Genomic DNA, 26,868 nt, shown 5'->3' on the forward strand with positions numbered 1-26,868 from the left:
AATCTTGTCTTTCCTTTCGTATTACACTCAGCATATTCAAACTCTACATTCCCTATGTCCAATATCCCTACAACATTCACATTTGATGACTTAACCAGTACTGTAAGTTCATCAAAGTGGGTGTTAACTGTAAATGTGCTTAAAGGACGAGAATTATATTTGTGAATATAAAACTCTTCCTCCACTAAAGATTAATATGCATCTTAAAGGATTGTTTTCTTTGTATTCATTTTGTCTAAATCATTAAATGCTATATATGTTTTTATTTTTGAGGGTGAGTTTTAATTTAGAATTCTAATTACATCAAATAACTTTGAACATGGCATTTAATGGGAGACATTACATCAAAAATGTGCCAGTGAAGGAAACAATTATGCAGAAATTAATCACTGCTCTGAAAATAACAAGAAATGATTTTTTTTAGAATCATATGAAAGTACACATGTCTAGCTAAGACAATTTTGTTGAAGCACACGTTCTTTTGATGAGTTTTTTGGGTTTGTGAACTATAAAATGCCAAAAGATAAATGATTGAATACAATTAAAACATGATTGAAAAAATAATTTTCTTCTTCCAGGAGATCTTAACTTGTCAGAAACCAAAAAACCACCAGTATCTGAAAGGCTGTGGTCCTATGTTATGAAAATCAATAACAAACATTATCATACATACATCATCATCATTGGACGAAGGAAAAAGAAGTTATCAGAAATTTCCAAAGTTTTCACCCCCAAGCAGTACCACTACTGAAAAATTAATGAGAAATGGGATAATGGACAATTTATGGAAAAATATACAATTAATTTAATTAAGTAAAAATAACCTACTAGAGAAATGGACCTGGATATTCCAAAATAAATAACAGCTGGGAAAATACTGCTAAATATCAAGAATCCCTTTTGGGGGGAAATTAACTTTGCAAAAGAATAAAACAATTTGTGCTGGCCTCAAAAACAGTACAGAATTGTACCTCTACAATTATTATTATAAATTTTATAATAGTTTACTGATATTTCTGGGAAATTCTGCATCCCAAATTGGCATTATGTTGTATTTCCTGGGATTTCTGAGTGACTTGGAACAGTCATGAACCATCCAACACATCAAGGATATTTCCCTTTAATCTGGAATTTTCTGCTACTTGGTGCATTTCCCATTTTTCTATTTTAAATTCCCTAAGTCCTGACAGAAGAAACAAAACTGTTTCATTGATACGTGGAGTATTTCATTCCGTGCCTGTTTGCACACTCCATGGTCTTGCTATAGTATAGGTAAAAATGACTCATCAGAATGATGACTTCGGATATATTCGTTAATAGCATCTGAAGCTCTGAACTTTTTTTCTATAAACTTCTGAAAGAAAAGTGTAAGGCTAGCAGCAATTGTGTTCTTCTTTCCCAAAGTTCTCTCCTCATTTGGAATAATGTGGCATTATTATTATATTTACATGTCTTAATTTAGTATGGTATTTTAATTTAAATTTCAGCTAAAATCATGCCTGAGATTAGAGCAGCAAAGCAAAGAGCACATAATGGGAATATTTTGGCTCAGGGGAGAATTGCCAGGGGCAGTTATCCTGCAAGTCATGACTTTATTTGATGCATTAAGGAATTGTTGTTCCTTATACATATTAATGCTATAAGGTTACATTACATATTGTTATAAATTTACAATTTTCCAGCTTAATAAAAACTCATTTCATATTAATTAACCCTTAAAGAATTACATAAAGAATATTAAATGGCATTTGTCATTCTTTATCAGTGCAATAAAAACACAGAATAATGGCAGCAAAAATTCTCTCCTACTTCAATTCATTTTTGAGCAATTTCACCTACTTGCACAAATAACTGCACTACTAATTTTAACAAGAACAATGGGTAAAAAAAAAACTTTAAAAATATAAAAGGTCTACTTATCAGGTTTGAAACTGATTCCCACACAGTCATTAGTCACATTTTGGAAGGCAGATTAGGATAGTGACTCTTTTTACTTTAAGGTGAAAAGCCAGTGGTACTGATCGTAAACTTGCTTGACCATAGAGAACAGTATTATGTGCTGTTCAATTACAGAAACAATTGACTTCAAGTTGTATATTAAATACAAATTATTAAACTCATATGTATAATTTAATGTAGTACTATACTATTTTGCAGCTTAGGACCACAAGCAACTCCCAATTAACACAAGAACTGCATTCCTGGAAATCCTGTTTTAGTGGAAACCCACATTTTCCATTATTTTTCCTTTTGCAAAAGGCCATTTTTGTGTAAATTTAAAGAAAAAATAAAATGACAAAAAAGCTTTTATACACTGTATGCATATTTAAAAGTGTATAATTATATACTTTATAAACATATAACATTTACTGAGTTCCCTATATTAAAAAGTAGATCCAGGGAGGTCTTTTTTTTGCTTATTATGCAAAATTTGTTTATAGCATTTGCATAAGAGATCACAACCTTGCTTCAGAGTGCTCACTTGTTGAAAAGTCATTGTCATGTTGCTCCACAGTTGTGGAGCAGCATGACAATGACTGAATCTGAGCAAAAGAGCTTCTGTAGTGAAAAATGTACTGAATCTGTTGGTGAAAGAGCTTTTACAATGACTGTGATAATCAAAATACAGGAACAGGCTCACTCATGTTTTCTCAAGGGTAATGTGCTTACTCCTATAGTTCAATGCTAAGGACTCATTCTGGGAGGTTAGCAACCCATCTACATCGTATGCACTAACTTCTTTGATCCCTACAATGACTACCATGTGGTCAGTGTCTTCAACACCATGGAGGGGGAGTTCTGTATGACTTTTGGGTACAATCTTCTACCAATAAGGTTTGTTCCCTAACAGAATGCTGCCAATTGTTTAATGTCTGTACTAAAATTCATCAATGTATTGTACTTTTATCAAAAATCATGCCAGTACTTTGATTTTAGATTGCAATCTTCATAAAATGAAGGTCTCAGTTCAATCACCTAGCCACTTGAGTTCAATCACCTAGCCACTTGAGTTCAATCACCTAGCCACCATAGTTGGCTTAACTTTATTAGCCAACTATGGTGACCAGATTTTTTGAGTCTGCATTAAAAAAATTCAGGTTAAAAAGGCATTAGCTGGCAGTAACCTTAACTGTAATTTCATCCATACTGGTATAGCCTAGTATCCAAGGAAATTATTGTATTAAGCTTATACATCATTTTTGTTCAAATTCACTGTTGACAGATGAAATTTCTAAAGGAGACATATGCTAAATGGGAAAATAATATTGAAAAATAAGTAATTCCAGAGGCTACATGCTGTTTTATAACCTTTAAAAACATATCAGACAGGATGAAGACCAAAGAATTGATGAAATTGATTTATAGTAATAGTATTTGCCCTATACTGCAAGGAAGCCACAGGCTTTTGCTGCACTGGCAAAAAAAAAAAAAAAAAAGTAGATAAGAAAACACAAATTATATGCTTCCCTCCTCACACAAGTAACTATCCAGTTGATCTTTGAATTCATTCAAACTGTCAGCTTCAACTACCTGTGAGGGAAACTTTTTCCCACAATCAGCGACTCACTAGCTAAAAGAAAACTTCCTACAATCTAATCTAAACCTCAACACTGGTAATTTTAATTTATGACCCCTAGTTCTGGAATTCTTTATAACAGTGAGAATTCCATCTTCATTAATTTTACTAATCCCTCTCAGAGCCTTATAAACCTCAATCAGGTCACCTCTGAGGTGCCCAGTTGCCAAGCTCCATACCCCACATAATCGGTCTTTCCTCACATGGTCGTCCTGCGATTTCACCATTCAAGTTACCCATCTTTGGGCTCTTTCAAGAAACCCAATGACCTTTTCAGATGAGGTCTCCGTACTTGAACACAGTATTCCGAATGTGGTCTTACATTGAGATTATGATGTCCCTATCTCTACAGGATACTTTTTGATAAATCATCGATAGGACAGCATGGGCTTTCCTGACTGCCTGTTTACATTGTTCAGAAAACTTTATAAATCCTGTATTGAAACTCCCAGATTCTTTTCTTCCTCAATGTTATTAATTCAACCCCACCAAGTGTACAATTTATTGGTGGGCTACTATTCCCCAACCTTGCATTTAGCAGCATTAAAACAGCTGCCACTTCTCTGACCATCTCTGAAGTCTGTCAAGTCATCCTGAAGGAAAACTGCTTGGCACTGATCATTAATGACTCTGCAAATTTTGACATCATGCCTTTGTCAATGTCATTTATGAAAATGAGAAACAACAGTGGTGTAAGAACTGATCTTCAAGGGGACCCTACTTGTGATGTTCACTGATCTGAAGAATATTCATTAATCACAACCTTCTGCCACCCAGCAATCCCAACCTGTTCAAGCTTATAGAGTAACCTCTCATGAAAGACTGAGTAAAATGCTTGGCTAAAATCCAAATAAATTATGTCAAAATTGTTCCCTAAATCCAGCTAATGAGTAACTGTGTTAAAATAGCCTATTAAGTTAATAAGCATGATTTACCCTTAACAAATCCATGTTGTGTGTCCTTAAGAATGCCATATCTATCTAAAAGTCCCTTGATTGCACTCTTAATCATTGCCTTCAAGATTTTTCTTACCACTGAAGTACAACTAACCAGTCTGCAGTTACCAACTTCACCCTTAGAGCCACTTTTTAAGTATTCCGATACATTTGAACTTCTCCAATCAAAAGAAATCGCCCCAGAGTCCAAAGATGCCTCTCACAATTAACTTCAATGGTTCAATCTACGTTGCATTCTTCCTCAAAACTACAGGGTATATGGCATCAACTCCAAGAGTCTTACTTGCCTTTATGCTCAAAAATTTTTCTAGCAACCATCTATCAGTCCATCAAATAATCATCATTTGCACAGCCTCTTCTCAACATGAAGGGCCTTTTGTCAGTAAAGACCGATGCAAAGTACCTATTCAATTCATCCGCAACATCACATGGGTTATCTAAGCCTTTCCCAATCAGATTGAGATCATTTTCACAATGGTCCGATCTGATTAGTTTTCTTCTTGTTGTATTCACATATATGAAAAATTCCTTGTTCCCATTTGCTCTCTTAGCCAATGCTTTCTCATACATAGCCTTGTCCTCCCTGACCTTATTTGTGGTACTTTTTTTTTTTTTTCCCCTTTTCTTTTTTTATTAGCAAGCAGTCCCCTGGCAACTCCACTATACAGTAATACCCCGACTTATGCGAACTCGGAGTTACGCGGTTCCTGATTTTTTCGTTCGGCAACGCTGCCGCCCACTATCTTCAAGGTCGTTTTTCATGTGTTATCGATATACGGTGCGACGGCGGAGAATGAGAGCGAAAGATGAACAAAATTCAACTTTGCTGCTTTTATATCAGTGAAGGAGAAACACATTTCACCATAATAACGTAAAAGCCAACACAATTCCAGCTATCGGTATAATCGCAAATGCAATTAGATCGAGTTTACTACCAGTTTATAACAGATTTCACTAGCAGAAACGCAACTGGATTTTTGTTTTATGGTAGTAACCCCTAGAAATGTGAGGCGTTAATAGTGTATCTCTGCCTTTATGGTGTTGTTTATTCAGTTGCTACATGCGCGCAGCTTTGTTTATGCGTATCAAGCGTGCCTCCTCGTTTTGTAATTGTGCTTTATTCCCTAAAAATGAGTAAAATACTTAATTAAAAGGTGTGAAAAGGAAGCGTCCTGGTGAAGACACTGCAGATTCAGAGAGAAAAAGAAAAGCAATTATCGATAAACAGAGGCGGACTGGGTCAAAAATTCCTACCCGGGAAAATTTATAATGGCCTCATACTATGGTTTATGGCCAAAATCACACTGGCCCACTGGGGTTTCCCTGGTAAGGCTTATGGCCAGTCCGCCTCTGTCGATAGAGAAAAAAAATATGAAATTGTGAAACGCTTTGAGCGAAATGAAAGACCATGTGATATTGCACGTGCTACAGGCCTAAACGAAGCAACGGCGAAAAGCACATGACAATTGCAAACTTGACAGATTGAAAAGGGCTCAATTGTAAAGGGCTTAAAAATTTTAGAAAACAGACTCCAACGAAGAACGCGTTATAGCTACAAAGCAAGGAATAAAAAAATTATTAGCTTGCTACGAAGAAATTCTGCGTGAAAAAAAACGCGCTGTGTCGTCAGACGAATTTGTTAGATTTTATGAAGCCATCGACATCGAAATAACTTTTTTACGTAAGTCATTTGTTTTTTTAATACATATTTTGTATTAATATGTATAAAGAACTGCAATTTTATTAATATTTTTCTTCTAAACTAGTGTTTTTGTTAGTCCTTGGTCCCAATTAAGCAAAATTTATATGTATTTATATGCAAAGTTGTACCCCGACTTACGCGATTTTCGTCGGACCCACCTATCGCGTAACTTCGGGGTATTACTGTATACCTATACAGATTCATATGATATACAGAAATATAAATTGCAGCACAAGGAACCACAGGACAAATACATGGCACAATGAGCCATATTGACATGAATAACACAAAGTGTGGCACAAGGAGCCACTGATCCTACAAAGTCAACAAGAAATGAAGACAAATAACAGTATGGCCACAAGTAACAACATAAATTGTCCAACAAGATTGCAAAATAATTGCTGTTTACAAAGGAACACGATCATTAACTACCAGATAAATTACACTGTTTATTTCAGCATCTTTAACTGTTACACAGAACTGATATCAATAGTCCTACTGTTCTTTTCTCAAGTACAATCAGCACTAATCTTTGGAAAATTTTTGAAAAGCCTGAAAATCTTCCTCAGTCTTAATTAATTGAGCCTCATCACCTTAAGTCAGGTGAGCAAGATTAAGACTAGCAAATAAAAATTCATTTCTGAGATACAAGTACTCATGACAATAATAAAAAACATGACTCCATGTCTCCAGAGCCATGCAGTGACACTGCGACCTTTCTGAAACAACCAGCTGATTCAGCTTTGCTAAAAATGAGCCACGATCATTTAAGAAAAACATAGTTTGTAGATTAGGCACAAACCATTTTTCTGGCATAACATCAACAACAGAGGGAAAGAACCTATCAGTTATTTCACCTTGATTTGATTCCAATTCTATGATCTAAGATTCTCTTGGCCTTGTTCTTAGGGTCATTTGCCAAATCCAACTCAAGATCACAAACAATAAAAGGAGTTCCACAACAAATGTTGAAAGTTATTACTCTGTAAATCAGAAAGAGGTCAATTGACATTTTCCTTGTGACAATCTGTAGCACATCAGTGGAGACAGTTCTACAAACTAGAGCCATCCTCAGGAGCATCATATTCTGAATGGAATATATTTTTTTTAAAATTAACAGTCTATCCAAGCTGAAATACCATAATAATAAGAAAAACATAGTCATAAAGAAGAGATAGTGCCCTACCTCAAGATATTTAATATTCTTAACGGATTTCAAACTTTCACAAACAAATCAGCACATGAGGTTCTCTAACGAACAGATAGGTTTCCCTTTAGCAATAATATTTTTGTTTTTAACCTGGATATTGTTAATTTATGGAAGTCACCAAGCATTCCAATCTTTTATTATTTCATTAGATTGTTGTTCAATTTGTAGCCTTCAACTAATATTACCAGGTCACCTGCATATGCAATCATATGAACATGGCTAGGATCATATGCTTTCTTGCATCATATGGCTCTACTAATGCTAATGACTATATTCCTTCCATAACGAATCCTCTAATATCAATTTCCACATTAGTGGCCCAAAAACAAATCCCTGCAGACATTCTCGAATAGTAGATCTAGTTACCAAATTCCAACTAGACTTAACCGTAAAAGATCTTTTCTTAAAATAATCCAATATGATGCTATAAAGCTGATGGGAGCATTTTGCAAGGGGAATCAATAACACTGTCCCAAGAGCCCCTTTGAAATCAACAAAAATGCCAAGAACAGGATTTCAGATAAGCTTTTGACACTGTTGTGCAGGGAAGACTACTATACAAATTGAAGCAGAATGGTATTAAGGGTAAGTTGCTACAATGGATAAAAGGATGGTTGAGTGGGAGAAGACAGGGTGGTAATCAATGGGTGCTGCTCTTAGTGGACTAATGTTATTAGTGGAGTCCCAAAGGGTTCGGTGTTGGGTCCACTGTTGTTTTGTATATTTATCAATGATATTGATGAAGGTATATCAGGCTTAGTGTCAAATTTTGCAGATGATAAAAAGGTTGACAGGATTAGTAATGGCAGTATGCTACTGCAACAGGATCTAGAAAATTTGGGCAGAGAAGTGGCAACTGAAGTTTAACATTGACAAATGCAAAGTACTGCATATGGGTAGAAGTAACCCCCCAGAGAAACGTACCAACTGTGTGATACTACACTTAAGGTGGTAGAAAATGAAAAAGACCTGGGAGTAATTGTGCAGTCAGATATGAAGTATCTGACTGCACAATTATTTTGTGCAGTATTTATATTTTGTCAATGATATACAGGAATTTTGCTAGCAGGGAAAAGGATGTGATTGTCCCTTGAGTACTGCGTACAGGTCTGGAGGCCTCATTTTAGGAAGGATGAAGATTTGCTTGAGCATGTACAGAGAAGGGCAACAAGATTGGTGAGGGGAATGAAGGGATCATCTTACTAAGAGAGGCTTAAGTTCTGCAAATTGCAGCAGCTAGAGACTAGGCACCTGCGAGGTGATCTGATTGAGTGGTATAAGGCCTTGAATGGGTTGAGCACGCTGATTCTGATGGAATTCTTCCATTTGTTCAGATTATGAACCTAAGGGAGCATAAATTCAAATTGAGGAAAGGCAGATGTAGAATAGATGTGCAGAAATTTGCCTTTAGCCAGCGGGTGGTTAATTGCTGGAACAAACTTCCATCTGTCATTGTGGAAGTTGATAGGTTAAATAAATTTAAGGAGGAACTGGACAAACATTTAGAGCAGGGGTGACCAACTTAATTTTTGGTACGATCTACTTTTTTCCTTCAAAATGTGCCGCAATCTACCATCTCAAGAATTTCATTGCACCTGGTTAAAAAAGTTAATCAACACATGTTGAAAAATGTTGTTTATAAATTTTAAAATTAAATACAATTCAGAATTCTTATTTTAAATTCATATATTTAAATTTTTAATTTATGTGAAGTTTGTGTCTTCATGTCATCTGCCATGCTTTCAAAATTGGGGATATACTGTGATAAGGCCAACTGTAAAGAATCTTCTGTATGCAAGTCTGTAAGATTAGAGCGATTCTCCGTTTTGGTTCTTTCAAATACGAAAAGGCTGATTCATAACCAAAACAGGTATTTAAACATTCACTGCATTTTTTTACATTTGGGTACTTTTCTCCAAGTCTTTTGGAGAAAAATTATTTCGAAAAGTCTTTTTCTGATGATCTGGCTTTTAGGAAGATATCGTTTTGTAATGTAATAATTTCATTTTCAAGTAATATTTTCTGCATGTGAAAAATGTCAGAGATTTTTCTGCAATTTGTTTCGTATCTAAGTCGACATTAAATGGATAAGAAATATATTGAACAATGTCTTCGATTGTTTTAAAATCACTGAATCTGGTTTCAGAATCATCCACAACTTTCTCAATTTCAGAAACACATTTCTCACTATTAAATTCAAAAACAGGATATTTTTGCAAATGATCTTGCATATTTGCAAAATTATTGAATTTTTTTTCTTTTTGAGATCCTTAGCCATTTGCAAAATATAGATATTTATATGCAGAAATACTGCTAATCATGTCACCCACATTTTTATTTTTTCCTTGTAATTCCAAATTGAGATCACTAACTTAATTTACTGGTAAAATCAGCCCAAAAAGCCAGATCACACAACCACTCCATATATTGTAGCTGCTGATAATCATTTCCCCTTTGATCAACAATTTTTTAAATTTCAGTCAGCAAATTTCGAAATCTCTGTAGAAACTTACTCTGACTCAGCCACCTCACATCTGTGTATAATATCCGATCTGGTTAATTTTCATCGAGTTGCATTTTGAAAAGTCTCCTTTGAAGAGATTGTCCTCTGATGGAATTCACAATTTTGAAAGCTGTGTCCATAACATTTTTAGAATTTAATCTTTTTCTGGTTAACACTTGTTGGTGGATGATACAGTGGTAACTCAAAAAATCTGGGAATTCATCATCCTTTTGGCACGATGCAATGAATTCAACAAGATGCCCCTGCATTGCTTTAGCTCCATCTGTTGTTATTAACACGCGCTTAAATAGTGGTAATTTAATTTTTTAAATTTAAAATTTAATGAATTTTTAATGAAAATTTAATAAATCGATGAATTGACCATTCAAAAATTTAATGAATTTTTGAATCCATTAAATATCTCACACCTCTATTTCTTTCTTTTAATGAAACCATACCCAACAGTTCTTCTCTAGTGGCAGAATCATCAAAACTCATACGAATAAAATTGAGCTGTATCACTGACGTCTGTAGATTCATCCAGTTGTAAAGAAAAGGGCACACAATTAGCAATGTGAGCACGCAGTTGTTTGCTCACATTTTTGATGCGTAGCATCACAGTATTTCAAGATAATTGCAAATCTTGAAGAGCACTATTAATTTCAATTTTGTCCTTAAATGTTTCAAAAAGAATGTGTTATTTCTAAAAATGCGTCTATGATGAATTGACCATCAGAAAATGGTTTTCATTTTTTTTGCAAGAAGATGACTCACTTTAAATAATCCTACAGTTACTGCTTTAGATTGTAAATTAGGTGTCATGAAGAAATTTTGTTGTGTGAATAATCTGGATTTAAGTTCTTTTAATTTATTTTTTTCTAAGGTCACTATTAGGCGGAAATTCCAATTAGTATTTACCATGAAGTGCCTTTCTAAATTTACTTTTTTGGGTATAGCCACGGAAACTTTGCAAATCAAGCAACAACATTTTTCTTTTATCTTTACAAAAAAGTATTCTAGTTCCCACTCTTGATGAAAAGGATACATTTTACTCTTTTTCGTAGTATTCATTTTAAATCAAAGGATATTAAATTAATGTATAATACTGTCCAGTTATTAATATTAAGTAAGCTAAATAAGAATTCGACACATACACTATACTCTCCACAATATAACAGTAAATTTTCACTAGACAAGCCTAGCGGCTGCACGATGACAAGAGTAGATACATGATTGAACCAATTTGTAATAAGTGTATGCAGCGGGGCACATAATAATAATATTTATATTTTGACTAATCTATTTTTGTATATATTTAAAATACATCATGATCGACCGAAATTAAAGCCGCGATCAACTTGTTAGCCACACCTGATTTAGAGGGAATTGTTTTGTAAATTTTATTTTTTTAATTTTTTTTGGCTGATGCAGCATAAGCTCATACACTTGCTTTCTTGCATCACATGCAAGAAAGCAAGTGTATGAGCTACTACTACATATTTTGCATTTGAATCTCTAATCAATTTAACCAAAGATTTTAAAGCATCCTCTGTACCATGACCAGGAGTAAAGCTATATTGTTTATTTGAGAATCCCAAATTTTCTTGCATATATTGCAATATTCGTTGTGAAAGCATGCATTCATAGAACTTGTCCAAACCCATAAGAAGTGCAATTGGATAAGAAGAGGGCTCAGTTTTAAGTTTTTCAGGCGACTTCAAAATGATCTTAAGAAGAACATCCTTCCAAGACAAGGGAAAAATTTCTTCAAGCAGGCATTTGTTGAAAACAAGATGATGCTCAGGAAATAGTTTGAAGAAACACTTAACTTTCCCTTCAATGAGGTCCATACAAGGACACTTCATTAAATTTGTACCTGTTGTAGGCTTCGGTACTTCTCAACACTGTAACTATCCCATGCTTTCTTTTTCTGCTCTTTTTGACCAGCCAGCTCTGCAGTCATCCATTTCATAATCCTCTTCCTGCAGTATTTTCTTAAAGGTATATATGTATGCATTCATGGCTTCTGTGATTTTTGCTTTAAAAGTATTCCATACTTCAAATATATTCACCATCCCTTGGCAATCTGGCCAATTCACAGATGCCATATATAGCACCTTAACCTGTCAAAGTCCCCTCTTCTGAAGTTAAAACTCATAGCTTTACCTTTAACTACTGCAACATTTCTTCATCTTCCAATTGACGATTGCATGATCACTTCCTGACAATTCCTGTACTTTAAACCCTGTGATATCATCTGATTTGTTAGTAATGATGAGTTCAAGAATATTTCCACCGATAGTATTTGTACCAGCATATTTCTTTAATATGCTGGAACAAATAATAATCATCTACCACACCACACAGATTCTATGCTGGCAGATGTAACTTCAGACAGCAAGAGCTCTTTTTGCACTAAGACTGCTTTTGATAAGAAGCATGACCCATCTATCCTTCCTAAATATATTATAAATACATAGTGCAACTAATCATCACCATGTTTCTGTTAGCTCAATTATTTATTTATTTATTTTTATATTTTTTTTTTGTTAGTTGTTGGTGCATCGGTTTCTGTGGCCATAATGCACCTCCCAAGGTTTTTGCACTACTCTGATCCAAGCCCGAGGCAGGATTTGAACCCACGACCTTTGGGTTGCCAGGCAGGCACTTTACCCACCCGGCTAGCCCAGTCGGCATTAGCTCAATTATATCAGCATTTGTAGTCCTAACCAGGAATTCAGATTCAGCCATTTTATTGACAACACTCCTGACATTACTGTAGACACAGCTGAGACCAAGTAAACTTGTATAGTTTACTACCCTGACACACTGCTTGAAGTTATTTAGGTTTGTATCCCAAGCTTTATTTTCCCCCCCTTATTTGAAACATTGCTACCCTCAGAATATCTTAACATTGGCTGTTATGGCAACAAAAAAGAATTCATGAGGTGAGTGCAAGCATTACTTTGACCCATATCAACAGATAAATACTGATCTAAATTACCCTTCTCCTTCCTAACTAGCAGTTTCCCTGAACCCTTAGGGTATCCTCAGTGATACTAGCAAAAATCCTTGCACCACCTTTGTTCAAAATATCATTTCTACAAAATAGATTCCCTCTACCTACAAATACCGGCCACGCTGATAAAAATCCCCCCCTCCCAGAGCCTTGCAGATTCCCTCAACTCTCAAGTTAGTCCACAAGGCTTTCAGCATATAATCTCTCCTATCATGTATGGGCAGAATTGAAGATACACATACCCATTCTGACATAACTCTCAGCATAGTCCTATATTTATCCAACAGACGGTCAGGTGGTGTATGTTTAATATCATTAGTCCCCACATAAATAATAATTCTCCCTTTACCTCCCTTAAAATCGGACAATCTGTTGGTAACTTCATTAATTTTTGTGCCAGACAAACACTGTTTCTGGACAACCTATCTTCTTTACAAAAAAATGTTACCTGTTTCCCTGACAATAGAGTTGCCTAATAAAACTAGATCACCTTCAACCAGAGCAGTCTGCACTTGACTATTCTTTTCTGGGACCCAAATCAGGGATGCATCACTTGGCAGGTCAGGAGATAGTAACAGAGGCACATGATGCAAGAAAGCAAGCATATGAGCTTATGTAGCAACAGCCAAAAAAAATTGGTTCTGTGAGTTTGAAGTTGGACAGTAAATGGATGCTGGCTGGGGGCAGCACATATTCAGATTGTTTTGAAAGAGAGAGCGGGAATTATAGAAGCCAATTCAGAAGAACAGTGCCCAGGGAAGTATCCGTAGAAAAGGAATGCAGCAGAAACAGTACGTCTACGAGACAGTGGAGAGACTCTGTTAAAGGGGAGTCATCAATTAACCTAACTGCCCTCTTCTGAATGGAATCTAGAAACTTGAGAGAGGTTCCGGGGGCACTGCCCCAGATGTTGGAACAATATTCCATGGTAGGGTGGCTTTGCCATTTGTACAGAGTGAACAGCTGTTTGGAAGAAAAGTAATGCCGAGAGCAAAAGAAAAAACCAAGTTTTTTAGATGCAGAGGAAGCAATATTTGTAATGTTCTTGTGCTAAGAGAGATTAGAAGTCAGGGTAATCCTCAAAAGAGATACATCATTTTGCCTAGAAATCGGAGCGTCACCAAAGATAAGCATAGGAGCAGAAGAATCCTTTTTACAAGATATAAGACAAGACTGAGTTTTAGAAGGATTGAAATCAACTACATTGTCTTTGTCCCACTTGAGAATTACCTGGAGATCGGCATTTAAGGAATTGGTAGTGGATATTTGAGAAGTTGAAGCTGATTCAGCAGCGCAAGATTTTTCAAAATGGAAAGTGGAATGCAATGTGCTATCATTGGCAAAACTATGGATAGAATTTCCAGTCAATGGAAGAAGGTCATTAATATACAAAAGGAAAAGAGTGGGGGAAAGAACTGAACCTTGGGGGACACTGGCATTAGTGGAGAAGTTAGAAGACAGAGAGCCATCTACCATCACCCCTCAGTGAGCGATCAGAGAGAAAAACTGGATAGCCAATTACAAAAAACAGTTGGCAAACCATAAGATGGAAGCTTGTTTAGAAGACCTTTATGCCAAACACGATCGAAAGCCTTTGAGATGTCAAGAGCAACTGCTTGTGTTTCACCAAACTTTTCCATTGAATTTGTCCATATATGAGTAATATAAGCCAGAATATCACCAGTGGATCAACACTGACAGAATCCATAATGGCAATTGTTGATCAAATGGAAGGTTTCTAGGTATTTTAAGAGTTGGCGGTTAACTGATTTCTCCATTACTTAAGAGTAGAAGTAATTGCAATGGGACGATAATTGGATGGGAGGGACTTGTAACTCTTTTTAGGAACTGGCTGGATATGAGCAAGTTTCCAAGCAGAAGGAAAAACACCTTTGGAATAAGAAAGTGAAAAATGGTGGCAAAGAATAGGAGTAATTTCAGGAGCACAGGTTTTGAGAACAAGTGGAGAAATACCATCAGGACTTTGAGCTTTCTTAGCATCGAGATTCGTCAAAATCCTTCTGATATCCTTTTGACAGAAGACCACAGGAGGCATTGAATGGACCGTGTTAGGAATGGTTGGAGGTGTTTTACCAAGATCATTAATACATGAGCTGGAAGAAAAATGGGATGCTAGCAGGTCTGCTTTATCCTTGGCTGAAGTGACAACAGAACCATCTAGTTTGGACAGAGGTGGGAGCAGAGATGGGCAAAAGTTGCGGCCAATAGCTTTGGCAAGAGACCAGAATGCTCGGCTACCATTAGGGCAAGAAGCAAGTGTTCTACTCTTAGCCTGTTCAAAATCTAGTTTGGACTGATGACAGCTTTACAATAGTTGTGAGCTTTGATGGAGGCAGAAAATGAAACTGAAGAATTGGAAACAAGCCAATTACGATATGCAACGTTCTTCTCTTGAACAGCCTTAGCACATTTATTGGAAAACCAAGGTTTAGATAAAGAACGAGATTTTAAAGTGGAGTGTGGGATAAAGGATTCCATTCCTACAAGAATAATTTCACTGACACAATCTGAGCAAATGTTGACTTCAGAAGTTTTGAAACAGTGATCCAACCAAGGAAAAGAAATCTCGCAGATCAACCCATTTTGCATTTTTGTAATGCCAAACAATACGAAGTTGGGAATAGCCATGAGATAAGGGCTCCATTGGAGAAGAGACAATCAGAAAGTTGTGATCTGAGGTACCTAAAGGACCACTCACTTCGACCATGTACTTAAAAGGGTTGTTTGTGAGAAAAAGATCAAGCGTGTTTGGCTGTATGGTTGAGATTGTCCGGTATTCTTGTAGGTAAATGAACAATCTGTGCAAGGTAATTAGAAATTGCAAAAGCCTCAGCGTTTCGACCAGCTGGGTCGGTGTGACTAGAAAACGGAAGCAGGCTGGAATTGTGAACATTAAAATCACCAAGGAAAATTACCTCACTGTTAGGAATGTTGGACTGGGGAAAGTCAAGTTGCAAAGAGCTCCAAGTGATTAGTGGAGTTGGGAGAACAGTAGAGACAACAGATGAATTTAACACAATGAGGGAGAGAGATTTTAAGCCAGAAAAGATCAAAAAGAGGAGATTCCAAATTACCAAGTCTCTGACCGGGAATATCGGAATGGACATATGCACAAGTACCACCTTTGAGACGAAAGGAATCATACAGTGAATACTTTGGGCAACTGAGATGAGCAGTAGTTGAATCAACGGATAACTGAGATTCTGTCCGAAAAAGTACATGGGGTTTGGCAGATTGAAAGTGGAAATGGACATCGTTGAGATTAGAATTGAGAACATGTATATTGTGAATTGAACTAGGAAGTGTTTGGGAGGTTTAGATCTTTTTGCAGATAAGCTTACTCTATTAGTTTGACAATTCATGGTGTATTCAATAGTAAGGAAAAGTGTGGGGTGGGGAAATGTATGAAGTAGGACAGTGCTGTATGAAGTAATTAAATTTTTGGATATGGCATACACATGGTAATAATATACCCAGATCGTTGACATAACATGGCCTTGACAATGGCCCCCCGTATACACAATACTCGGACTCCCTCCAGTCACTATCTGGTAGAGTAGAGGTAGCAAGATTATACACTAGCTGATCTGGAAGCCTTCTAAAGAGTTACCAATAGGTTCGGTCCGGTGTACTAACTAGTGGCTGGCCTGCGAACACTGTTTTAGAGCTGTACCCTCAAAATGTAAGGAAAATTGGATCTCGCCATGATGCATCATAACCTCAAAAGTCGTCAGTCATACTGCATGATGGAAGAGATGGGGAAGGGTTGACCGAAACTTAGCTCTGGAGACTAAACATGGGTTCCACCACTTCAAGCTTCCAATAAGTTGATGCGAGTCATCTACCCCCTAGTATTGCCTGGTAACACAGAGGGGCGGTATTCCTCCATGTGGTGTGGGCACTGCACCTCAACCCCTGCTTATGTTGGTTCATACCTGGGTGGTCACCCAGTGTGCTTGTGCATGGAGGTTATACCCAGGATTACTAACAGTCCCACCGTAGTGAAGGTGCAAACAGAGGTTTTGGCTGTTACAGACCGTCCAAACTTCGCCGAAATTGGGTCTACTTGACTTGAATGTCACCCGAATATCAGTTTCCATCAGCGTTTTAGACTCCCAGATAGCAAGTACAGCTTGTCTGGCATATCTGAGAGAATGTCTGTGACAACCTCAAGGACCAAGATTTGAACTTTACAAAGATTACAAAATTTAAATTTACAATATATTACAGAATTTATGTTAACAAAATAATGCAGAAATTAAACTGTTGATAAAACTTAAATTTAAGCTACTGAATGAAAGTTACGAAATTTCTGGCCAAAATATTGATAACAAAGGCTATTTGAATATTAAGCTGTAACTTTCCAAATACTTTACAAATTCAAACTTACAATATACTATAGAATTTAAATTAACAGAGTATTACTGAAATTATGCTGCTAACAAAACTTTTAACCACTAGTGAAATTAAATTTAACTAGTAATGAAAGTAATAAAATTCCCACATAAATATCAATAGCAAAGGCTATCTGAATATTAAGCTGTAGTTTCCAAATACAAAAATAAACTAACCTATGTGACTATAGGAATTCAAACTATATATTAACTACAGTTTAGTATATTAAAATGAAAAAAAAACCTCAAAATTATTTCAAAAATTAACCTGCAGTGAAGAGTTTCAAAAATATGCAGCCAGACTCATTTCACATATATTCATGGTGTATACTTTTCAAAGTAAGAAGACTGTTCAGCTAACAATTATTCATAATAAAATTAATTTGCAATAAATTAAAGAGTTCCAGAGAAGTAATTATCAGGCTTTAAAGTGAAAAAAGCATAAGGAGCTGATGGTAGCTATCTGGAATATAAAAGAAATGGCTAAGGTTATTAAACCATATATATATATATATATATATATATATATATGAGTCATCCTTAGACTCAGGTGCAACTCCAGCAGGTTCAAAATGTGCAAGCATCTCCCAAATAAAAATAGCTTTCCAAGCAACTGAATTCTGTGGTGTAAAATAATTTTGAATATGAATTTAAGTATAATCAGCCAAAAATATATAAAATGTGATAGAATGTAAAATATTGAATTCTTTTGCCACACATATTTTTAAACTTCCAAATTTCCCCTCCTCAAATAAATCCATTCACAATTTTTACATTGTTTTTTTTTTCCATTTTAATCCAATACATTTTAAGCACAGTTGGACTTGCAAAATAATTTATTGTACTGACTTTTTTTGTCAAAAACATCTTGATCAAATGAGACTTATGAAACACTAATAAATGAGAAGTCAAGTGACAACTGAAAATATTTTCATCATTGTAAAATTTACATTAAAATAGTATTCACTATTTTAATTTAAGTACAATTTTTGCAGTACAATTAACTCAATTTAATTAAATTGAGTTAACTGTACTGCAAAATCAGAAAACATAAGCATTATGGAATACAACTGCCTTCTAAATTGCAACATCACTTGAAGAAAATTTTATTGTAAATTTGTGTATGGACACAAGGACAAGTTGATGTTAAGAATTGATTTTTATTAAAGATAATACATTAGTAAGCTGCTGACAAAATTCTGGGAGAGTACGGCTAAACACCTTACCGTTAATTTACAAATGTCCATCAAACCCGATTTATAAAATATTTGCAGAATATCTCTTAGTTTTGATTTAAATAAATGAAAGAACATAAATCTGGAATGCATATCCATTGTTTATTGAAATTAAAAAATCTTATATAAAGAGCTGTTAAGAATATACACTGATTTCCCCATTTCCCTACATGCAGAGATATACAAACAGACACATTTACTTTTTCTTCTGTGTGAAATTTATTTACACTGAAATATATTATAAATAATCAATAATCATTATAATTCATGGTATCTTATTTTGGTAAATAGGCTCTATCACAAAAATGCAGGAAAAACAGTTGCACATGAACAAGGATCTTTTAAGAAAGGATGACATAAGACGAATAATAAAACAAACTACGCACTTTCTGAATATAAGACTGGACATGCACAATAGCAATAATAAAACTTATCACATATTGAAAGATACTTCATAATGTAAAAGAAAAAATGATGTTGATGGCCAGTTTTTTTTTTTTTTTTTTTTGTACTGATGATATATAGTATACCACACATCCTTCATAATGTAATAAGTTTTATGACTGGCAGTCTGTTACATAAGGTATATGACAAACAGATAGGGAGAGAGATGTATGAATACTGTACAAAGAGGTAAAAAGTATACTTACATGTTATACACAAAATTTAGTTAAATTTTCTTCTCAAATGTTTAATAATTTAGCAATGCAAAAATGTACCGTGACTAGAATTCTGAATAAATTGTGTGTTATTGTGATGTATTAGAGTCATACAGTTTTTTTTCCTTTTAAAATACTTTCAGTGTCAGGCTCATCTATGGCTGGCATTTTATGCTTTTCATCTTGTGCTTTTTGAGTCTGAAGTGAATGTGATCGAAACAATGGATGTTTCTTATTTTTCAATGATAATGCAGGAAAAAATCTAAATGAACTTCCTGAGCTGCTACTAAAAAATTTTCGTCCCTCTGACGCTGGAGGTGCTGAAGTGGGTGGCGATTCTGATTCATGAGATGATTTCTTTAAATTCCTCAAATGTGGAAGGCTACGTTTTCTGTGAACTTTTTTTTCATCCTTGATGTTTGGCAAATAAGGAGTTTCAAAACTAATGCTTAAAGAATCATAATCTGGATCTGCTGAGAGAACTTGCTGGCTGGCTATCTGTTTGTTTTCTGCTATGTTAGACATTTTTATAGAAGAGCATATATCTAACTGGTTTCCAGAAACTTGAAAATTTGATTGATCAGCTTTTGCTTCCTTTCCATTATCATCTGCAATACAAATAATATTGCTTTTTGATGATCTTGTAGAGCACTGTGGGCTATTTGTGGAAACATGTTTATTGATAATGGATATGTCTTGTAAGTGCTCCTTCTCATTAATTACAGGATTCTGCACAGGACTGGTATTTTTAACATCAGTATTGTTTACCACAGTATTAATAACCGTAGCATCTTTTCTAATTTTGAATGAGCTGTCATTAGCTAACTGTTTCACAGGTGATGTCTGGCAAGAAAAATCTTTTTGACTATCCATGCTTAACTTTGTGGTTTTTAATTCCAATGTATTCTCACCACTGGGATGATGCGACATTCCACATGTATCATATTTTTTTGTTCTTTCTTTGGATACTGAATTTTTATTAAGATGCTAAAATATACAAAAAAAATTAAATGTTAACATAAATTTAATAATTTTTCACAACTGAAATGTGAAAAATATATAGAATGTCATAGAATTTAACTGCCTATATTATAAAATATATGAAGTAAAAAACAGAAAACACTAGCATTCCAGAACAGAGTCAAAATTGCAAGAGCTGACTTTTGAATAAACATAAATACTGATTTATAATGGGTGAGATTAATCATGGTTAAAGCATATGAATAAGCAGAAAGTGAAACTTATAAAATCTCTAATGGTTAAGCAACAATATGTAAAAGAAAAACAGAAAATTTATATAATTTAAGTAATTACTTTAAGTAATCTTATCTGATTCTTTGTTCTATAACATTTAACAAAATATGAGAATAGTCATAGATTCTAGGAAAGCATTTCATTTGTACACATAATTAAAGGCTAATTCAGATTTGTTTCTAAATGCCAACACAACTTGTTTATAGTTTTCTGGCATCTATTAAACCTGGCCATACACTATGAGGATATTCCAAAAGATTACCTGAAAACGTAAGTTTACCTAAAAACGTAAGCCTGTATGGATAAAATAAAACTGTCTATGGCTGAACTCTAGCAAGTTCATCCACAAGAGGAGGAGGGGGGGGGGGAGAACTATCACTTCTGGATTTTGTTCCTGTGCCATGCTTGTAGTTAAGAGTAAACTTATAGTGTGTGTCTTTCACAATTTAATCTGCTGGCAGCCCACCAATTTATTCCCAGTTAGTATAGTATTGGCAAATGATACAAAGAAGCAAGCTTATATAGCATCAGCCAAAAAAAACCCTTCCCACATCATATATCCATCCCCTCTAATAATTTGTTTAGTTCTTCCTTAAATTTATTCAAGCCACTCACTTCCAAACAATAGATGGAAGTTTGTTCTAACAATAAAGCAATAAAGCAAATTTCTGCATATCCATCATGCAACCATCTTTCCTCAATTTAAACTTATGCCCCCTAATGTGTGTTGTCTGAATAACAGTAAGGATGCCATCAGCATTTAGCTTACTCAATCCATTCGTATTCTTTAACACCTAAGTCAGATCTTCTTGCAGGTGCCTGATTTCCAGATGCTGCAATTTGCAGAACTGAAGTCTTTCTTAGTAAGTACCCTTCTGTTACTCTCACTAATCTCATTGCTCTTCTCTGCACTCATTTAAACTGATCCACATTCTTCCTAAAATAAGGCTTCCAGACCTGTAAACAGTGTTCAAGATGTGGCCTAACCACACCTTATCCCTGCTGGTAAAATTCCTGTATATCATTGAAGAAAAAAAAAAAAAAAGAAAAAAAAAAGGGTTATCCCAGTGGTTTTCGACCTTTTTTTAATAATGGCACCCCTATTCAATTTTCTGCCTGTTGATCCAATTCTCTCTCTCTGTGTATATATATATATATAATATTAAAAAAAAATGTTATATGTTAAAAAAAAAAAAAGTTTAAGTAACTTAAACCCAAACTATGTGGCACCCTGGAATGTTGTTGCTGCACCCTAGGGTGTCATAGCACCCCGGTTGAAAACCATTGAGTTATCCTAACAGCCCACGTGCACTACAGTGGATCCCAGCTTTACGATATTAATCCATTCCAGAGACACCATTGTATCATTAAAATACGATAATGTGAACACAATAACACATTGTTTTTTTGGTAATTCATTCCAAGACCTCAGAAGTTGAAATTTTTGCTATATAACCAAGTTATTTATCTCTCTAAAAGAAGATTTTTATAATGGAAATTGTATTACTTTTACATAGAATACTGAATACCGTATTTTCCAGTGTTATCTGAAAAAAAGTCACGCTTAAAATTTCGGTGCATCATAGAGGTGTCAGTTAACACAATCACTGGTTAGAAGAATAAGCCACTTTATTTAAAAAAACAAATTCAAATCACGCACTCCTCTTTCATCGCTTTCATATGTTCGGTTATAAGAATCAATTTTGAATGCCTTTGTGATATTTTTCTAAAGCACATTTCTGGAGGTCACTACCATAAAACAATAAAAACAATTTGTAGTTTCTGGTTTATTGGACTTTTCTGTTAGTGCTATCTATTATAAACTGGTGGTAAACTTGATCTTATTGCATTTTCCACAATACCGATAGCCAAAATTCTGTGGGTTTTTACGTTATTATGGTGAAATGTGTTTCTCCTTCCATGAAATCTTCAATCACATAAAAAACAAATTTTCAGAATCTTCTCTTCATTCCTATTTTTTAAGTTTCATAAACTTGTTACTCCCTATCTCATTTGCACATATCATGTTAGTTGCAATTTGTGCATGCCATGTTCTTTGTTACTGATTGCTTATCCTTCTTACTGCTTTAAATTTTATAACACAAAACAAAAAAAAAAAAAAGTCAGTAAACAAAAATATCAATTAGTATGTACATTACAGTATCAATTAGGCTATGTATGTAAGCGTAAATTTATTTTTATGTTCCTAACCTGTGGATAATATTCTTCCAATTTTCACGTCATTTAATTTTGTTAATTGGTAAGGTAATAAAGTGTAAATTTATGCTTTATATCTTTACTTTTATAGTCTGTGGATAATATTCCTCCTATTGTCACTTATTAGAATTGCTGTTTAATAGGATTAAAATTCAATTGGAAAATGTAATCACGACCAGCACTTACTACATATTGTATAGTGAACGGTATTTTAATATGGAGAGTCCATCATAAAGTGATTTGATCATACAGTGAACCAATCGTAAAGCAGGGGTCCACTGTACTTGCATTTGACAATGTTAAAGCTCAATTGCCACTTCTCAGTCTATTTGCTGAATTTTTATAGATTTTATTGATTACTGTATTAGCTACCGTGCCAACCATATCTTCTGAAAAATTGAGCATTAAGCCTGATATACCTTCTTTGCAAGGTTAATTGATCTTGAATGAGTCAACTTAGTTGATTCACTCAAGAACCAAAATGAATGAATTTGAGTCAGGACAACTAGAGAATTGCCACCTCTCATCAACATAATAAGGTGATGACCTAATAATGTCTAATATACGTTGCAACAGCAATGCTGAGTCATCAACTGTCAACACTGGCAGTTGATGTCCACTTCCATTACATCTTCCCTCCCTTCTTTCCTTTCTTTCTTTCGCCAAGCATGGTCCATAGCTGGGTATCAATATGTATGCACAAGGCAGTTCTCCCTCTAGACCTTTCATAGGCATCAGTAAGTTGACAAAGAGGCTCTTGCCTCGAAAGCTACTTGCCTTATCTGCTTGATTTTGTACCTTTTAATTTGTCTAAATTTTAATTTTTAATGCAGTCTATCTTGTTTTATTTTTAATTATATATTTTCTTTTAATAAACGTTTTGTACATTTATCAGTTGTTGGTTGTGGCAATATTATTTTAATATATTATTTGGTATTTTTTTATTAATTTGAATATTTACTAAATAGGTCGTATGTATAGCTTAGCTTAATTTTCAGCACTCACCTCATAGTAATCCGCTTAGCTGGTGGAGGGTTTTATCACATACATAGTGGTTGTAGGATTCTAATACTTTACAGGGATTATGGGTTTTTAAAATTAAGTTATGGGCTGTAGAAAAATTTTTAAGAAAGGAAAGTGCACCTTCCATGGTTGCCTAATTAAATTAAATTAAGAGAAAGAAAGGGAAATATATATATATATATATATATATATTTCCCTTATATATATATATATATATATATATTTCCCTTATATATATATATATATATATATATATATTTCCCTTATATATATATATATATATATATATATATATTTCCCTTTCTTTCTTATATATATATATATATATATATATATATATATATATATTTCCCTTATATATATATATATATATATTTCCCTTTCTTTCTTTCTCTTAATTTAATTTAATTAGGCAACCATGGAAGGTGCACTTTCCTTTCTTAAAAATTTTTCTACAGCCCATAACTTAATTTTAAAACCCATAATCCCTGTAAAGTATTAGAATCCTACAACCACTATGTATGTGATAAAACCCTCCACCAGCTAAGCGGATTACTATGAGGTGAGTGCTGAAAATTAAGCTAAGCTATACATACGATCTAGTTATTACATTACAGCACATAAGGACTCCTTAAAATATCAAGATATTTACTAAATTATTTTAGGAGTGCATTCCTTCTAAAATCCCCTTTATCTTGATTTATTACTCCCTTTCTCTTTGTTGCTGTAATTATGTACTGGTTTATTTCCTTTCATCACTTACGTGGCTTGCCATACAACTGGCATATTCTTATTTTATATTAAATTATATATAAAATGATAATGGAGACTTTTACACTAGTCTGCATTTAAATTAAAATTCTCTGATTTTTACTGCTGATAAGAAATCTGAATTACATTTTAATGAAAGCTTAAAAAGTTATTTGAATGTCAGAATGTTTTATAGATAAAAAAAAATGAAAATATCGGTGGTGGTGCTTCTGGTTCATTTTGTATTTTTAAATATTTTATACAGGTTATTTTTATAAAAATAATATCAATAAAAATATGTAAAAACAGAAATATCAAAGACTATATCCTCTTGTCAAGAATAGATGGACACAGCCTAGATTTCTTATTCAATAGACCGAGTTAACCTTGTGCCTTTTTGACTTCCTCAGGCAATTCAGTGACTGTTCCTCTTTTCAGCATCCAATAGTAGTTGACCACGACACTGATCATGGTCAACAATTTATCAATGATATTGATGAAGGTATATCAGGCTTAGTGTTGAAGGTTGTAGATGATGCTAAGGTTGGCAGGGCTGTTAATGACAGTAAGGGCAGTGTTCTACTGCAACAGGATCAATAAAATTTAGGCAGATGGGCTGAGAAGTGGCAACTGAAGTTTAACCTTGACAAATGCAAAGTACTGCATATGGGTAGAAGTAACCCCAGAGAAACGTACCATGTGGTACTACACTTAAAGTGGTAGAAAATGAAAAAGACCTGGGAGTAATTGTGCAGTCAGATATGAAGTTTTCTGAGCAATGCGGACAGTCTGCCAGAGCAAGCCATGGGGTATTGTCAATGATATACAGGAATTTTACTAGCAGGGAAAAGGTGATTATCCCTTTTTACAGGGTTGGCCTGAGGTATATTGGCTCCCCAGATGGGGAGGCATTCCTGCACCCCCTTCCAGATAGAAAAAATTTAAGAAGGCGTTTTTATTAAGTTAATATTTTTAATATTAAGTAAATATTTAAGTTAAGTTAATATTAAGTAAATAAAAAGACAACCAGAATATTTATAATGTTTTAATTGTCATATTAAAATATTAACAATAAAAATTTTACAAAAGAGTCAATTTTTTATAAGGACATTTATCAAAAATACTAGCAGTGGGTTGCAGTTAAGCTTGCCTTTAATTTATATAATAATAATAGTTTCTATAATTAAATTTCAGCTGCTCTTGTGAAAGAAATTGGATGTTTGTTTGTTTGTTTGTTTGTTTATTTATTGTTTGGTTTTTAGGAGCATTAGCAACTAAGGCCATATTGCTCCGGAATATGCGGTGGTCATTCCCTGACCTTTCCGCATCCTCTGTATTTGGTGGTGACGGGCTCGAACCCCAGTCTAATCAAGAAGCGTGTGCTACACACTGCTGCTCCTTCCCACCTGGCTACGGAGGCGCCCAAAGAAATGGGATGCACATAGGATTGTAGCCAATCACCTATATCTATACCAAATTTCAAATCAGTATCCCATCTGGAAGTGAAAGGATTTGGAGACAGACTGACACTTGACAATACTTAATAGTAAATGCTTATAGAATAAATATAGATTTTACATTACATTACAACAAGTTACATCAAAGCTATTTAAAAATACAAAACAAAAATTTAAGAAGAATTTTTTGTCATTAATGCCAAATGTCACATTTTTATTGAGTGCAAAACAAAATTCCTGCAATCCTTTCCTTGATTTTATATTAGAAAATTTGTTGACATCAGTAAAATCCAAATTTGCAGCCACAATTTTCAATTGACTGTTTACTGCACTATAGAGAAGAAAGGGACAGAGAAAAGGACCTCCACACATTCCCTCCCTTCCATGAAGCATATATGTCCTCTCAAACCTTCGACACCCCAATGTCATGTGGCCCAAAGCATCAGTGCCCCGGGCAACTGCCCGGCTCGCCCATAGCTCGGGGCCAGCCCTGCCACCTTTATATAAGGCAGTGGTCAAGCCACACCTTGAGTACTGCGTACAGATCTGAAGGCCTCGTTTCAGGAAGGATGTAGAGTTGCTTGAGCGTGTACAGAGAAAGGCAACAAGATTGGTGAGAGGAACAAAGGGGTCCTCTTACCAAGAAAGGCTTAAGTTCTGCAGTAGCTGGAGACTAGGCACCTGCAAGGTGATCTGATTGAGGTGCATAAGGCCTTGAATGGGTTGAGAATGCTGAATTCTGATGGGATTCTTCCTCAGATTACCAACCTGAGGAGGCATAAATTCAAATTGAGGAAAGAACAGTTGTAGAATAGATGTGTGGAAATTTGCATTCAGCCAGAAGGTAGTTAACTGCTGGAACAAACTTCGATCTGTTGTTGTGGAAGTTGA

At 34.7% G+C, this 26,868-nt stretch overlaps 2 protein-coding genes across 6 annotated transcripts in view; one reads left to right on the top strand and one right to left on the bottom strand.

Moving 5' to 3' along the window:
* The window catches only part of Dtwd2 (DTW domain containing 2), a 176,833-nt gene extending 174,572 nt beyond the window's left edge, over positions 1–2,261 (top strand). Inside the window, exon 8 of the mRNA XM_090377223.1 lies at positions 2,158–2,261. Coding sequence (XP_090233349.1) covers positions 2,158–2,162 — 5 coding nt within the window. The 3' untranslated portion in view covers positions 2,163–2,261. The remainder of the gene's footprint in view (positions 1–2,157) is intronic.
* A 16,853-nt stretch (positions 2,262–19,114) lies between these two features.
* LOC150083375 (anoctamin-8-like) overlaps positions 19,115–26,868 on the bottom strand; it is a 423,636-nt gene continuing 415,882 nt past the window's right edge. For all 5 annotated transcript variants that reach the window (XM_090377999.1, XM_090377998.1, XM_090378001.1 and 2 more), the window contains one exon: positions 19,115–20,263. In XM_090377999.1, the coding sequence (XP_090234125.1) occupies positions 19,385–20,263 (879 nt within the window). In that variant the 3' untranslated portion in view covers positions 19,115–19,384. The remainder of the gene's footprint in view (positions 20,264–26,868) is intronic.

The sequence above is a fragment of the Mastigoproctus giganteus genome, chromosome 7 (genome assembly GCF_048544385.1).
Source record: "Mastigoproctus giganteus isolate SK-2022 chromosome 7, ASM4854438v1, whole genome shotgun sequence".
In the NCBI taxonomy this organism is placed as follows: Eukaryota; Metazoa; Arthropoda; class Arachnida; order Uropygi; family Thelyphonidae; genus Mastigoproctus; species Mastigoproctus giganteus.